Raw genomic sequence first — 16,730 nt, 5'->3', positions numbered from 1 at the left:
TGAAATTGACATGCATGATTTATGTTTCAAAGGCAAGTGTTTTGGTATTCTGGACACTGTACTTGTTTTCTGTACTCCTTATTTCAGTTATGATCCTTTTTACTGTATTTCATGCTTTATATACTCAGTACATATTCCGTACTAACCCCCTTTCTTCGGGGGGCTGCGTTTCATGCCCGTAGGTACAGATAGTCGGTTTGGTGACCCTTCAGCATAGGACTTCTACTCAGCTATCTTGGAGAGCTCCGTTGTTCCGGGGTTTAGACTTTTAGTACAGATCTTCTGATATATATATGTATATGTTATCCAGGGGTACGACGGGGCCCTGTCCCGTCATATTTCGCTATTCGTACTCTTAGAGGTCTGTAGACATACGTGTGGGTTGTGTATAAGTTCTGTTCAGCTGTGTCTATCCGATGTGCTATGATATGATGTCCGTCTGTAGTGGCAGCCTTGTCGGCTTGCATATGACATGATGTCGATGTGTAGTGGCAGCCTTGTCTGCTTGCGTATCATTTTATGATTTGATCAGTTGTGACTCCTCAGGAGGCAGTTTATTTGAATATACATATATGATGACGTTATGAACCGTTGGAGTTCTTTTGCAAGTTTCCATATTGTTCATAGATTCAGTTTGATTATATTTTAACAGGTTCGTATACGAGTGTCCAGTTCGGGCACTAGTCATGGCCCACGGGGTTGGGTCATGACAAATTATAATTAAAAATCTATTTTTTTCTAAATGTGATGTAGTACTGCATATATGAATCTAAAAGAAATCCGTTTTGAACTTCAATTAATTCGAATTCGTACGTCAAAATCTCACTTTGACAGACATTTCACATGTAAGATTGAATAGAGATTGTGACAACTTTGACGTTCTAGTGCTTTCTAATCCAGACTAATATCCATTTTTTATCATATGCAAACTTGTTAACTTAGGAGTCGATTGGTATAGGAGATAAGGCGGGACAAGATAAAATTTATATCTTGTTTGGTTGACTGTGATAAATTTATATCGTCAATCAAATAAGGTATAAATTTTATCTCAAGTTTAATCCTGGATATTCCACCTTATTCCGTTAAACTTGATACGGAAAAGGTCCAAAAATACCCCTGAACTATTGAAAAAGGCTCATAAATACCCTCCTTCCACCTTTTGGTCTAAAAATACCCTTCCATCCACCTTTTAGGTCTAAAAATACCCTTAAGGTTTGTTTTTGACTCAAATATACCCCTCAAACTAACAAGTTAAAATTAACTCTTTTAAAAAGCCAAATGACAATTTGTAATTGGTCAATAATAAAATTCCGTAATTTAAAAAAAAAAATCCAATTTTTTAAAAAAAATTGCCAATAATAAATTTTCAGTAATTTAAAATTCCAAATTTAAAAAAAAATTGCCAATAATAAAATTCCATAATTTACATATTTGTTTTAAAAAAAATTGTGTGGAAACTTAAAAATTAAAAACTAAAAATTTTAAAAATATGAACGAAACTGTTTTTATTTTATTTTTGCATTTCGTGAATTAATCAACGAAATATGTTTTTTTTTGCATTTCGTGAATAAAAAAACGAAATAGGAAATTATAATTTTTTTTGCATTTCGTGTATTAAAAAACGAAATAGGATAATTTTTTTTTTTCGTTCATATAAAAACAAAATAGGATAATTTTTTTTTCGTTCATATAAAAACGAAATTGGAAAATTGGACAAAATATATTTTCCAATTTTGTTTTTATATGAACAAAATTAATTTTTTTTATCCTATTTCATTTTTCAATACACGAAATGCAAAAAAAAATTATAATTTCCTATTTCATTTTTTTATTCACGAAATGCAAAAAAAAAAAAATTCGTTGATTAATTCACGAAATGCAAAAAAAAAAAACCAGTTTTGTTCATATTTTTTAATTTTTAAATTAAATAATATATGTGTCCAATCACAAAATGTCATTTGGCTTTTTAAAAGAGTTAACTTTAACTTTGTTAGTTTGAGGGGTATATTTGAGCCAAAAACAAACCTTAAGGGTATTTTTAGACCAAAAGATGGAAGAAGGGTATTTATGAGCCTTTTTCAATAGTTCAAGGGTATTTTTGGACCTTTTTATTTTATCGCATTTTCCTAATGAGATAAATTAGTCCAGAATTATATCTCGGAAAGTTTTAGTCCGCGTACTAAACACCACTTATTATATTACATATTATTTTAATTCTTCAATATGAAGAAGTCAAAGTGGGGCCACCAAATCCTAAACTGTCTCATCTAACAATTTTCCTTCATGGAATCAACCCTTCACATGAACTCACCACCATTCCCTTTTCCTTCTTTTTCTCTCCCTTAATTTTTTTCATTATCTCATTTTAATCCTCACAATTATCGGATCACCACATTATAACCCAATTATTTCTCCATATTTCTCTCTTTCATCCATTCTTTTTTTCTTCTTCCTACCATCATTATCATTTCTTGGTATTTGTTTTCTTGGTATTCTTTAATTCATTTTCACTCATCCTAAAACACATTTTTACATGACCCCATTTTCTTGTTTTTTTTCAATAAAGATAGATTCTTGTTTTTTTTTTTTGGGGTGTGGCTTTTCTTGTTATTCTTGATTGAGCAAGACTAGTTAGCCCTTTTGTTTTTTTGGCTGTTTGGGGTAATTTGTTTTGAAATTACAAAAAGTAGCAGATATGGAGTCTGATAAGGAGGGTAATAAAGGGGGAAGTGCAACACCAATTGTTGAATCTGATTCTGAGGTTGAACATGAACCAGGTGAGAAAAATGTTAGTAGACAAATGAGTGAGAGTTCTCTTTATACTACTGAGGATGAGGAAGAAGATGAAACTAATAACAAGATTGAGTTGGGTCCACAATGCACTCTCAAAGAACAATTTGAGAAAGATAAGGTGCTTTTTTTTTTTTTTTTTTTTTTATGAATTTCCCATTTAAAGATTTGCATATTTGCTTATTTAGTATGATGATGATATGAAATGAGCTTAAATAATTACATTCGCTAGCCAAATATACAATATTCTGTATCGAAAATGTAATTTGTTATAAAAAGGGCAAGCATTTGCAGGTGCCGCACCCCAAGAAGTGTGATGTAGATATTGCAGTAGTGATTGCTTCTACGCATCTGCTGGCTATTATTTATGTGGACGGCTAATTATGTCAATTTCTCTTTAAAGATTTGCATATTTACTTATTTAGTATGATGATGACATGAAATGAGCTTAAATAATTACATTCGCTAGCTAAATATACACTATTTTGATATATAAAAAATATATACATTTGCTGGCTATTATATTTTGGTGGGCGGCTATTTATATCAATTGTTATTTAGCATGACAATGCACTCTCAAAGAACAGTTTGAGAAAGATAAGGTGCTATTCAGTTTGAGAAAGATAAGGTGCTATTTTTATGAATTTCCCTTTTTTTGTCCATCTAAAGATTGCATATTTAGTATGATGGTGATATGAAATGACCTCACAACTCCACTTGTATGATTACACTGGGTATGTTGTTGTTGTTATGATAGGAAATGAGCTTAAATAATTACATTATGAGCTTAAATAATTACATTTTCTAGCCAAATATACTCTATTTTGTATCAAAGATGTATATTTTGTGTATATTATACATTAATATACGAAAAATATACATTTGCTGGCTATTATTTTGGTGGGCGCCTATTTGTGTCTTCTCTTTAAAGATTGCATATTTACTATGGTGATGATATGAAATGAGCTTAAATAACTGCATTCACTAGCGAAATATACACTATTTTGTATAAAAATGTATATTTTATGTATATTATACATCAATAGACACAAAATATATATTTGTTAGCTATTATTTTGGTGGGTGGCTATTTATATCAATCTCTCTTTAAAGATTGCAAATCTAGTATGATGATGACATGAAATGAACTTAAATAATTGCATTTGCTAGCCAAATATATGCACTATTTTGTATCAAGAATGTATATTATACATTTAATATACAAAAAGTATACATTTGCTGCCTATTATTTTGGTGGGTGGCTATTTATGTCAATTTCAAAGATTGCATATTTAGTATGATGATGATATGAAATGAGCTTAAATGAAGATGGGGATTCATATAGGCGACCCCAACTTGTTGAGACTGAGGCATAGTTGTTGGTGTTGTAAAGATTGCATCTTTCTGTCTTTCCCTTTTTCTCATTTAAAGATGGGAAATTACCTTGAATAGCCGCACATCAAAAAAGTAGCAGACAAATGTATAATTAGTGTATAATATATGTATATCGGCTAGCCTTTGTAAATAATTTTTTGGCCGCGCAGCTGAATTTGTAACTTCCCCTTTAAGATTGCATCTTTCTGTCTAACCAAATGTTGTTTTTCTTTTTGTGCTAAATGTGTGGTTATGTTATTCGATTTCTTTTTGGCATTTTAGGATGATGAGAGTTTGAGAAGGTGGAAGGAGCAGCTTCTTGGAAGTGTGGATATCAATTCTGTTGGAGGTAGCCATTTTTTCTGTTTTAAGATTTGCTGCATGAACTTTGTAGCATTTCCTATAACAAAAAAGAGTAATCCACATGTAGAATTTAAGTGTTTTTTTTTCCCTTCTTTATTTATCATTAACATTCTTAATAATATATCCTGAACTAGCCTGTGAAATCTGAGACTCTTTTGCTTTTCCTTGTTATGATGTGGATGAATATCCCTCATAATAATTTATAGCTTGAAAGAACAAATTGTATGATACAAGGTTTGCTTAAGTCCAGAAAGTAGATGGAAGTTTAAGTTTGATAACATGATCCACGGGACAATAGCTTCTATTAGTGGTCCTCTTTTATCCCCTGCATTCGTGGTTTATCGCATATATGCATACAAAAACAACAACAACAACAACAATATGCCCTGTATAATCCCACAAGTGGAGTCTGGGGAGAGTAGTGTGTACACAGACCTTAACCCCCTACTTTGGGAGGTGGAGAGGCACGCGTATAATGCATGATAATATATAATCGTTCGATTTCTCTTGACTGATTTTTTTTGGAATATGTGTAGTATTAGAATGAAATGACTCTAAATAGAGCGAAATGGTTATAGATTATCTGTATCCGACCCCAACACATGTATTGGGGCATAGCTGATTAATTGATTGATTTGATTGCCTTTTCGAATATCATAATAAATAGCAATTGTATGAACTTCCAATCTGTCACATTCCTAACCAGTTCTTCCGGGACAAAAGCTCAAAATTAAGATCCTTCTGGTGGAATGTGTCCTAGTCTTTAACTAGTTTTAATGTGAGGTATTGCCTTCACCTATTCCTATGAGGTACATGCACATGTAAAGAAAATAAAAGGATTTCTTGGATTCAGTTCTTGGAATATTTTCAGCTGGACTAATCAGCTGGTAAATGCTATGGTTAGGACCTTACTAATAGATTTATTTGCATCAAGGATTTCCATCTTGGTAATATTTAGTGTCAGATAATAAGATGGGACTACTTGATAGGTTCCAAACCATGTTGTCTGAGTCTTCGAGTTGGAGAAATAATTTAGTAAACAATTCCCGTGTGATATTCAAGTGAGAAAAGCATTTTCTCTTTTCATTTTGGACTTCATCTTCATGAATTTCAGTAGCGAAAAATAGAAGCTACTGGACCACTTGTTTTGAAGCATAGGTATGTGGCTTAGATGACTGAATATTTATACAAGTGTCGATACTGTTCCTATCAACTCGCAGCACCAATTTTGGAAGTGATTCGAGCTACTTCTTCTGAGTGCCTCTCAATTGCAATATGTGGTGCAGAAAAGGTCTAAAATTCATTATATCTATCAACAAATTATCTCTTGTTAGTACACAAATTTCTTCAGTGAAACCTGAGAGCTTTTTAGTGGCATTTTTATATTACTAAAATCTTGATCAGCCTTCATGTAAGAAGCATTTCAACAGAAAATTTTGACATCTTTTGCACTGCTTTAAAATTATAGAATCCCTGGATCCAGACGTGAAGATCTTGAGCCTTGAAATCAAGTCCCCTGGTAGACCTGATATTGTTCTCCCAATCCCCGAGGATGGGAATCCAAAGAGCCCATGGTTTACTCTGAAAGAAGGGAGCAAATACAGCCTAAAATTCTCGTTTCAGGTCAGCAACAATATAGTGACAGGGCTCAAATACACGAATACAGTTTGGAAAACTGGTATCAGAGGTACTAACTATACTTTGCTGTCTCTATCTCACGTGAAAGACACATATTTATGATGTTTTTGATCAAATGTTTTTTCCCTTTTTCTCGTATCTTATTTCAGTGGACAGCACGAAACAAATGATTGGGGCCTTCAGTCCTCAGTCGGAGCCTTATACACATGAAATGCCGGAGGAGACTACCCCTTCTGGTATGTTTGCAAGAGGATCTTACTCAGCAAGAACAAAGGTATAATTTTCTTTCTTACATGCTCTCGACATATTCTGTATCTGCTATTTTCACTTGGTCCTCATACCATGTAGGTGTTTGGACATAAAAAATGTGATATTTGACAAAAAGTAGTATTTGAAATAAAGTTGGAAAAAGGTGTTTGGAAATTGATATTGTGTTAACTTGAGAAAAAGATTAATTTTTGTGAGTGAAAAAGATTTTTCACTTGAAAAACTGGTTCATCTTCAGAAAATTAATTGAATGTGTAATTAACCAAACATTGTTTTTGAGAAAAGGAAAAAGTTTCTGTGGACAAACAGTTCCTATATATGCCAGATTGAAACTCTTCTGTTATTGTCCATGACCTTAGTTACTGGACAATCAGAACGAATATCACTATTTGAATTTGGTGAATATCATGTGCTTCAATACCATGGACTGACTGAAACTGCAGTTGTTTGCATATGGTTCTCTAATTTTAGAGTTTAACTTCTTTGCACTCACAATGTACATGAAATCTAAATGATAACTACGGATAACCATCTATAAGAAGTGGAATTAGTAATTTTCATAAGGCAAGTTACCTGCTGCAATACGTTAAAATTTTAGTGTGTATAGGTTAAATTCTTAATTTATCCCATATCGGGGAATCAGTTGTTGTTTCCTTTCATCTTTGTGGTTACGACAAAAGTTTATTGTTCTAGAAGGTTCAATCATCGAGTCGAGCCACTAGATGATAATGATCTATTAGGTTGGTCATAAGCAACATTTGGATCCAAGCACCTAAAGCTAGTGTTGCTCGGACTCTCCAAAAATGTTGCTGCACCTGTATCGGATCCTCAAAAAATGCACTACGTGAGGATCCGACAAGTATTCTAGTGACATTTTTTTAAGAGTCTGAACAGCATAGCCTAAAACTGAAGGCATTTTAGATATTTTCATGTTAAGCTTGTGCATCTGATAGGCGTCATTCTAGAGGTTTTTCTATGCCTATCGATTAAAGAATTTCCTCTTTTCTTGTTTCAGTTCCTTGATGATGATAACAAATGCTATTTGGAGATCAACTACACATTTGATATCAAGAAAGAGTGGCTGGCAACATAAATAAAAATGTTGCTTGAATCGCAACCTCAGACTATTCTTGTTTTCATTCTTCATAATTTTTGTCCGTCTTGTCCGATAGTTTTTTGAGAAGAGGAAAAATGAGAGTAAGAAAAAAAAAATCTGCTGCAATTGATTATTCAATGATGTGGAGGAGTTAACTTAGAGGTTAGGTTCTTACTTATTGAGTATCATTGAATAAAGTTGAGCTTTGCCTATGACTGATTGGTTTTCTAATTGAATGTCCAGAAAACTGAGATCTCTTGAGAATCCAAAAATTTTGTTCATCAAATTTACACTTTTCTTATAATGGTTTTGCATCCTTTTACTTACCTTCCAACTAAAAGATTTTCAAAGTTGCTTTTACTTTTCTCAATAGACTTTACTTCTTTGTATCTTTATGCTCTCAAGCACCCCTATTCTACCTTTAACATTTTATTTTAATAAGGGACAGTGGCGCACAGTTTAGAACTTGATGGATACTGGGCCCACCCTCTATCATTCTTCACTCTTTAAATGTGACGTGCGCCTAACTCACACATCACATATTGCGCTCTTATCACTGGACCAAAGGCTTGACGGCCTTTTTCTTTTGCATTATTGAAACTTGACATTTATCCAATGGCACAATTGTTTATGATTTCAACCAAACGCCATTAGAGAAGTTTTTCAGTTTTTACCATTTTCTTTAAGAGAAATTCACCTGCTTTTTGCACAAACTACCCTCTTCTCTTTTCCACCATGCTTTCTCACACTGAAAGCATTTCATTAACATGGAATAAATGCAATGCTCAATATCCATTTTTATTTTTATTTTGGCCTAAAATGAATCTAAATGGTAATATGATTAGTGAAGATTCATATAGTCGATCATAACTTGTTTGGAACAGATGCATAGTTATTGTTATTGTTGTTATACCATACTAAGTACCATTAGTATGTTGCATGCCATAACCTCAACCCTATAAAAAAAAGATGTACAATATAATCTCCTACTTTATATTTTGTTTCAGCTCATGTTAAAGCACATGGGTGAATATTTGCATTTACGCATAAGCAAATTTAAGACGAGTTTTGTGAGTTCAACTGAATTGTTTTCGATTCAGAACTACGCATATATGCAAAGAAAATGTATATATGATTATAGGCGGATCTAGATTGTAATTTATGGATTCACGCAAATTTAATAGCTTTTGTCGAGTTTGTACATACTTATATATTACTTGTGTTTGTCTGTAAACTCTATTATTTGATAAATTAGCTTGGTGTCGCTAAAGGAATTCATAAACTTCAAATTTTGAATCCTTTCTCTATATAATAATTTGAGAGCCATAATATTACCTTGTCATCAATAATCAATAATACATCGATGCTTATAATAGAGTTAAGTGCCTTTGAGTACTTATTGTTGAATATACATATAGCATAAAGTCAATTTTTAGATGAGAAAGTAAATATTAAATATAATTAATGTGATTAAATTATGCGCACACTACACCTTAAGTTAAGTTGATGTGCAACAACATATAGTTCTTCATGACAAGTCAATTAGTAGAATATGGTAACTTGAAGAATACAATTAACCTTCAATAGCCAATTAAATTACACAAATAATTTGAATTTTTTAATTCTATCAATATGTTATAAATAATATTATCTATAAATATTCATTCTTTGTATAATTAGGTTTAGCAAAAGAAAGTTTCCTGCAAGGAATGAAATTATATGATCTAACTTGAGTTCTCACTCTAAAAATTACTCCATATCTCTCAAGTTATGTGGCGCGGTTATGAATACTATATGGTAGCGGCAGAAAATTCTTTAGCTTTAAATCGGGATATTCAGGAAGAATAGACTGTTCCAGCTCGATGTTGTCAAGAATTCTTGATATTGCATCGGAACATGTTCAACTTTGAAGCATTTTTCTTTTTCAATATTTTTCTACTGGAGTTTCCCTCATTCTTTTTATTGAACATAATGATGCAAATCGAGTTTTAATGAGTTCTAATATGCAAGAAAAATCGTTCTTTGCTTTGATTTTGATGAAAAACTTTCAGTCAAAATGGATTGGTCGTACCAATCCAATATGTAATATGAATTATGACTGATTCGTTATTCATTCGGTTTTGATGTCATAATCATAATGTAGTCGAAGAATTTCGAGACTCAAACTTGTTATTTTGACCGCAAATTCGGACACAAAATCTTTAAGTTTTTTTTTTTTTTTTAAATAAAATTATATATTCAGAAACCACGCCGAAAATATTACTTTTAAATAACAGTAATTAACATCTCAAAGTATACTTAAAAGAGAGATGAAAAACTTAGTCAAAGCCTTGTTTGAGAAGGAGAGAGTAACATAATTCTCTTGGGTAACAAATTTACTTTCCATATAAATAGGACTAGGAGTCTTGAGGCCCGAAAACCAATTGATTGCAATTTGCGCTCCAATTCCAAGCTTGTAAGTTTCATCTTTGTCTTTTGCATTCTCTCTCTCCAATCCTAGTTTTTGTAATGCAAAATTACGAATTTCGTTATTTATAGTTGTTACATGTTGATATATGTTATGCATTGCGAATACAGGATTTTAAGAGGATGGTTCTCCATTACTGTTAAGATTTTTTTTTTAAAAGACGCAAAAGTGCATTTAATTGGGTTTATAATTCCAATACCTTAAGTATTAAACCCAACACTTAACCAGTGTTCCACTCAATCTTGTTTGACCATGTATTCCTTCAGTCAAAATTAGATATATTTTAAGAATTATATACATAATATACCGACTTTAGTCGAGCGACCATGTGTTCACGTGACCCATTTTTCCTACCTAAATTTGTCTCTGATCATATGCATGCATAAAATATGCACATTATTTGCTTCCCTTGATAATGGGAATGGCTTATGAATTGGTGACGTGTGTTAGGCTTTCCATCTCAATTTTTGAGAGCTTAAGTGGATTATATATAGGAATTTTTACGCTCTATGCCAATTAGGGCAAAATAATTATCCGTTTTAGCCCATGTTTATTTTATTACCCGAGCTAGCGCCCCATATCAAACTCCCAGACGCTAATTTTTGCTAGAGTTCATTGGTGTTGCTTCTTTATGCTCGAGTATGCCATTGCTTCTTTATTAGGCATAATGTTCATGCATTATGTGATTCATGGTTTTATTCCTCTGGCTTGTGTTGCATCTTCCCGAATTGTTTGTCATTAATGAAGGATCGATCATGAATCTTTTACTAATTGTTCATGCCACCTTTTCTTCTCCTCGATTATTCTATCGAGTACTGCTACGTACCACGAGAACAATACTGGGTAACTTTTGCCTAGAAAAGCTTAAACAATTGGATAAAAATCACCTAGTGTTCCTGTCTCTGCTGAGGATTTGAATCCTGGTCCACTTCATTGATCACTAGGTTGACCTTTGTGTGTGAATGATTAATCATGACTTGCTCCTTTTTTGGTTTAAGTTTACTTATTTCCATGCATGCTATGAGTAATTTATATGAAGTGAATGGATGGACATGCTTGATCCTTGTAATAGTAAAACATGGAGATAGTTTTCAAAAGACTCCTACTGATGTTAGATTGATGTACTTAGTGCTAGTTTCAGTTTCTCCTTTGGTTTAGTTCTAGTTCTTTGCAATTTTAGTGGTGAATGGTGATAGAGATAGTAGCATTTATTAATAAAGTGATTTCTTAGATGCAGTCAATACTTGTCATTTGCACATAATGACACAAAGGAGAGAAATAGAAGATAGTATTGTGGATGAGGAGGCAGGTGGAAAGAGGCAGAAGATTGTGGAGCAGCTTCTGATCAAGATCATGGCAGAACCGTCAGCCATGGAAAGCAAAGTCTTACAATTGATGTAAGAAGGGGCTGCCCTTTTCTTGATACAGTTAATAGACAGGTAATTTCATTGCTCATCACTGTTTAAATCGGTTTTGTTTGCTCTGATCTATTTTGCTTGGCTAGCCAGTCAAAATTGAAATGTTGCTCCTTAGAACCAATAGTTTATTACAGATTTAAATAAATGAATCAGTAATTAGTGATATTTCCTTTATGTTATTAGCCTGCTAATAGGTGCTTAAATTCTACTTTGAGAGCTATGCTTTGGTTTGTGGGTGTACATTCAATTGATTGGTAAAACTGGTTAAGATGATATTTTCATATTAGGAGTGAATATCTTGTCATTCTTCCACTTTTTCCCTTTAGATTTACACGTGTCCTTTTTTTTATTTTTTCTTGACAAGTTAAAAAAAGGATCTTTTGTCTCTTGAGAAGAAAGATATTTTGGGCTTTTCGGGTTTTTTTAACAAGTATTGTGTGTTATGGAATGAGCTCTTATTTTGAACTGTTGATTCTAGTAAATTTTGTGTTGACCTATTGACATGGTGGCTAATACTTTCTATTTGTCTGTTTCTGTTTTGTTTATCATTGCAGGTTTTAGATTTTGACTTTGAGAAAAAATGCTCGGTCTCCAGCAGAACCTTGAATGTCTATGCATGTTTGATTTGTGGGAAGTACTATCAAGGAAAGGGTAAAAATTCCTATGCATATAGACACAGTAACGAAGCAGGGCACAACATATATATCAATCTGCAGACTGAGAAAATTTATTGCCTTCCTGATGGATATGAAGTAAAAGACCCATCACTTGATGACATTCGCCTCGTTCTGAATCCAAGGTTTGATAGGACTTCTGTTTGGAATTCTGCCATTGCTTCTTCCCCCCACCCCCTTTCCAGTACTATCTTCTCCCATTGTCAAAATATTTTAAGTTTCTAAGAACTTGATCATGTATTTGAAAATGTGTCTTTTGTCATTTTTCTATAGACAATCCAAAGATCCTTTTAGATCCCACAATCAGTATACAGAAGTACTTAAAATGCTACAATTTGCTTTTTGTCGAGTTTCCAACCTTGCTCGATTTGATTGATTCATGCCAAAAATTAACTGTGGGCTTTGTTATATTATTTTGCAGATTTATGCTGGAGCAAGTTAAACAGCTTGACAAAAACAGGCAATGGTCCAGGGCACTTGATGGATCTGATTATCTTCCAGGAACGGTTTCTTCAACCTGCTTATACTCCACATATTTTTTTTTGTTTTTCTTATTATTGATGTCAGATGTGTAAATGCTTATTATTTCTTAATTGTGTATTTAAGTTGTGATTCTAACCTGCTGGACTGTTTATGTTAGGTTGGGCTTAATAACATCAAGGAGAAGACTGATTTTGTTAATGTGGCAATTCAGTCTTTGATGAGAGTAACTCCTCTTAGAAACTTCTTTTTAATCCCCGAAAACTATCAGCATACGAGATCTCCTCTGGTTCATCGATTTGGAGAGCTCACACGAAAGATTTGGCATGCAAGAAATTTCAAGGGACAGGTGCTCGCCCTGCATTATCACATATAAATTTCATCTTTTTTTCATGACTTCATATCCTAATGACTCTGTATCTGCAGGTGAATCCACATTTGTTCTTGGAGGCTGTTATAGAATCAAGTGAAAAACGATTTCTGATAGACATGCAGTCTGATCCCGCTGAATTTATGTCATGGCTTCTTAAAACCTTGGATGCTGATCTTCGAGGTTCAAAAAAAGGGAACACCATAATTCAGCAGTGCTTTCAGGTATTGGTTGATTAAATATATCTATCTTTTAGCAACTCAAAATGTTTTTCTTTTTGGAGTTGAAGGTTTTTCCTTTTTCCTGCTAGGGTGAGATGGAGGTTGTGAAAGAGATACACAGTAGATCTATTGCTGAGAGGGGAGAAAATGGGGACACAGACAATATTATTATGAAGACCAGCAGAATGCCTTTCTTAATGCTTGACCTTGATTTGCCACCTGCTCCTCTTTTTAAGGATGTTATGGAGGAAAACATTATCCCACAGGTTTGTGTCCTTACTGGTAAACTTTTATAGTTATTTTGCCTCAGGGGTCATTTATCCCTTTTTTTGGTACTTCTAATATCAATAAAACCTGCAAGGGTGGCTCAGTTGATTAAGCATGGGGCTTTCATAACGGAGGTCTTAGGTTCGAAACCCCTTGCCTACGACAACAGGGTAGCCTCTGGGTCGAGCTCGTCGCACAGGGCTTGCCTAGTGCGGGTTATCTCTCTTGTGTGGTTTACGGACTATTGCACCGGAGCGGGGTTTACCCTGTGCGCACCCAAAGGATAGCGGCTCCGGATTCCCTTGTCATCAAAAAGAAAATACTATTAATAGACCTCCTTCTCTTCCTGTGCCCATTCATGTCGGTGTAGGCATGTTTATGCATGAATGAGAAATGAGCAATTTTATTGATGGGCCTTGTCATTGAGAACATATTAAAATGGGACTGAGAATAGATGCAAACATGAAAGCGCCAGAGGTGCACTAATTTTTAGACCCGAAAATTGTCCTTTAATTGTAGGCTTCAAGAAAATGGTTTACACTCTGTTGGTTCAGTGTATTGCCTTTGTTAGTTGTCATAGTTGGTGTTGCTTCTTAGTAATCTAAGTGTAAGATGAATAGAAAGGACATGTCAATTATTTTTCGAGTAGTATTCCGGAGAAGCCAGCTCATACAGAGGAAGTAGAAGTTAAAGAACCAAAAAGGCTTCAATGATTTGTGGGCTGGGGTGTGAGTGCTTTGATGAGTATCCTGATGATTACGAGAAATAGTTTTTCAAAGACTTGGCTTCTTGAATTCCCGTATACAAGACGTTGGTTGGATAGGTTAATGTAATAATTACAGTGTGAAACTGGTGCAATTTACTAGTACTATTTTTGTAAGCATTGAGGATGCCAAGTTCTGTCGTCTTGTTTTTTTAATTTTCTCAGATATTCTTCTACTCAGCTATGCCGTCCTAGAGCATTGTGTATCATATATTCATATTAGTGGTTACTAAATCAACGGAGCATTTCAATACTAGTGGTTATTGTAAATTGAGTTATTTTAGGGCGCTTGTTTGATGATTCTGAAAATGGTTCATGCATCCACTTATTGCTGATATTGAAAATTTTCTAGGTTCCGCTGTTCAACATATTAAAGAAGTTTGACGGTGAGACTGTGACTGAAGTTGCGCACCCCCATATAGCTAGGATGAGATATCGCATCACAAAACTTCCACAACATCTAATTCTTCACATGCGTCGGTTTACCAAGAACAACTTCTTTGAGGAGAAGAACCCCACCCTTGGTAAGTGCTTAGCTTATTGATATTATCTTAGAGTTGGACCTTTTACTAATGCAATCGTATGTTGAAACCTCATTCTATATATCATCATTATTAGATGACGATTATTGCGTCCTTGGTTCGATCAAGTGTGCACTTAAGAAGAGACCTTCGTTAACTGTATAAAGAAAGAACATTAAATGCCCCTAGCCAAACCCTGCAGGAGGAGTGGCGACCAAAAATGAAAAAGTAAAACATGAAAATTTCGAGCTTGAATGTTCATAATTGCTGGAATATGGACGCACAATAGTATCTATGCACGCGTGTTTTCTTTGTAATCCTTAAAGTTCTATATATCTTATGCAGTTAACTTCCCTGTGAAGAATTTGGAGCTGAAGGATTATATTCCTCTCCCTGCACCCCAGCAGAACAGAAAACTGCGCTCGAAGTATGATCTGATTGCCAATACCGTTCATGATGGCAGGCCAGGAGAAGGATCATACGGAGTATTTGTGCAGCGAAAATCCGAAGACCTTTGGTAATGTTCGCCTTCTAACATGATAATGTTGATTTACTTGTCAAAAGATAATAATAATAATAATAATAATAATAATAATAATAATAATAATAACCCAATGTGTATACTCCACACAGGTATCAAGTGCAGGACCTACATGTTTCAGAAACTCTTCCTCAGATGGTTGCACTCTCTGAGGCTTATATGCAGATCTATGAACAACAACGGTGATGGAAATCGACGAAGCATTGTCACCAAAATTCTCTTCTTAGAGAATTATTGTTTTGAGTGCCTGAGTATAGATGAAAGAACTCATTGATAACGCAAAAAATTTGAGGATAACTAGAGGTGCCCCAAAATATACACAAATTTGTGTATTTTTTCACTATAGATGAAGAATACAGCCATACAAATATACAACTATATTTGTTCTTTATAATTTGCAATCACGTCTTGCTGACACTTCACAGCAACACTTGCAAGACGAAATCTATCAGCTTATGTTAGATTTATTCTTATTATTATGTCTGCCCAAATATTATATCAGGCTCATAACTTATATACAGTTTTTAGTGGTAGAATAATCTGGCTTATTTATTCTGTTACTTGATAGATGTGTCTAATTTAAAAATCCTATAAAGTGGTCTTCTTCTTACCTACAGTATTAGAATTACTACCTCTATACACCTTTCATCTTATCAATAAGCCTGCTTGTTCTTCCTTATCGTGGTAATGTTTTTAATATCAGGTACTTCCTCCGGTTCAAAATAAGTATCGCTTGTTTTTCACATCAATTAAGAAAATACTAAACTCTTAATAAAAAATTATATTTTGACTAAACTACCCTAATTAATTAGACTCTTGCATATTTACTGTCTTGAGTAAATAGAGATAAATCTGAAAAAATAAAGTTAATTCCTTCTTGATTATGCACATGGACACTTATTTTGATTCAACATAAAAAGGCTAAGTAAAAAACCAAAGGGAGTAGTATGTATTATGTATTTTTATATGTGACATTAGTTTGTCTAGGTCTTAATATTATTGCTATTTTACCATTTACATGTATGTGTATACTGAAGTTCTTTTTATAGGTGTGACCGTGTGAGTAACGGAGAGAACATGGGGATTAGGGGTAAAAGTATATATTAAATCAAAGAATGGTTAATGAAGTGAGTTGAGATTTAAAAATTCTAAGATTTCAGGTTTAAAATCTAGTGAAAACATAAGTACCAGGTAATTTTTTTTCCTTAACCTTGACAGAAACGGTTATCCGGTTTATGCTAGTGAAAAATAGCAGATACTTTTTGAAATTTATTAAGGTGTGTGTGCAAGATAGCTGGAATATCACGTTATATGAAAAAATTAAATCTATATTAAGCCAAATACAAAAATTCCACCCTTGATCCTGAACCTGACCATGACATGTACCCATGTGACCCCTTGACTTTAGGAACTAAATAATAGAAAATTAGAAACTTCTATGACGGGGCAAATGCATGAAACAAGTCACCTGACCACTGTT

General features: G+C 33.7%; 2 protein-coding genes across 2 annotated transcripts; both read left to right on the top strand.

Annotated features, from left to right (window-relative positions):
• The first annotated feature begins 2,276 nt into the window (after positions 1-2,276).
• Positions 2,277-7,759, top strand: LOC132640237 (rho GDP-dissociation inhibitor 1-like). Its single transcript, XM_060356747.1, has 5 exons — positions 2,277-2,911; positions 4,447-4,513; positions 5,996-6,214; positions 6,315-6,439; positions 7,448-7,759. Exons 1-5 carry the CDS (start codon positions 2,696-2,698, stop codon positions 7,523-7,525), a joined length of 705 nt encoding a protein of 234 aa, XP_060212730.1. The 5' UTR covers positions 2,277-2,695; the 3' UTR covers positions 7,526-7,759.
• Positions 7,760-11,073: 3,314 nt separating this feature from the next.
• LOC132642138 (uncharacterized) lies at positions 11,074-15,839 on the top strand. The gene is made up of 10 exons (XM_060359404.1): positions 11,074-11,105; positions 11,305-11,434; positions 11,968-12,212; positions 12,509-12,593; positions 12,728-12,916; positions 12,994-13,161; positions 13,248-13,424; positions 14,541-14,712; positions 15,055-15,226; positions 15,343-15,839. The coding sequence occupies exons 1-10, from the start codon at positions 11,074-11,076 to the stop codon at positions 15,434-15,436; spliced, it is 1,464 nt and encodes a 487-aa protein (XP_060215387.1). The 3' UTR covers positions 15,437-15,839.
• The last annotated feature ends 891 nt before the right edge of the window (positions 15,840-16,730 follow it).

This window comes from Lycium barbarum, chromosome 5, assembly GCF_019175385.1.
Source record: "Lycium barbarum isolate Lr01 chromosome 5, ASM1917538v2, whole genome shotgun sequence".
NCBI classification, from domain to species: domain Eukaryota; kingdom Viridiplantae; phylum Streptophyta; class Magnoliopsida; order Solanales; family Solanaceae; genus Lycium; species Lycium barbarum.
This window is presented reverse-complemented; position numbering and strand designations above follow the sequence as displayed.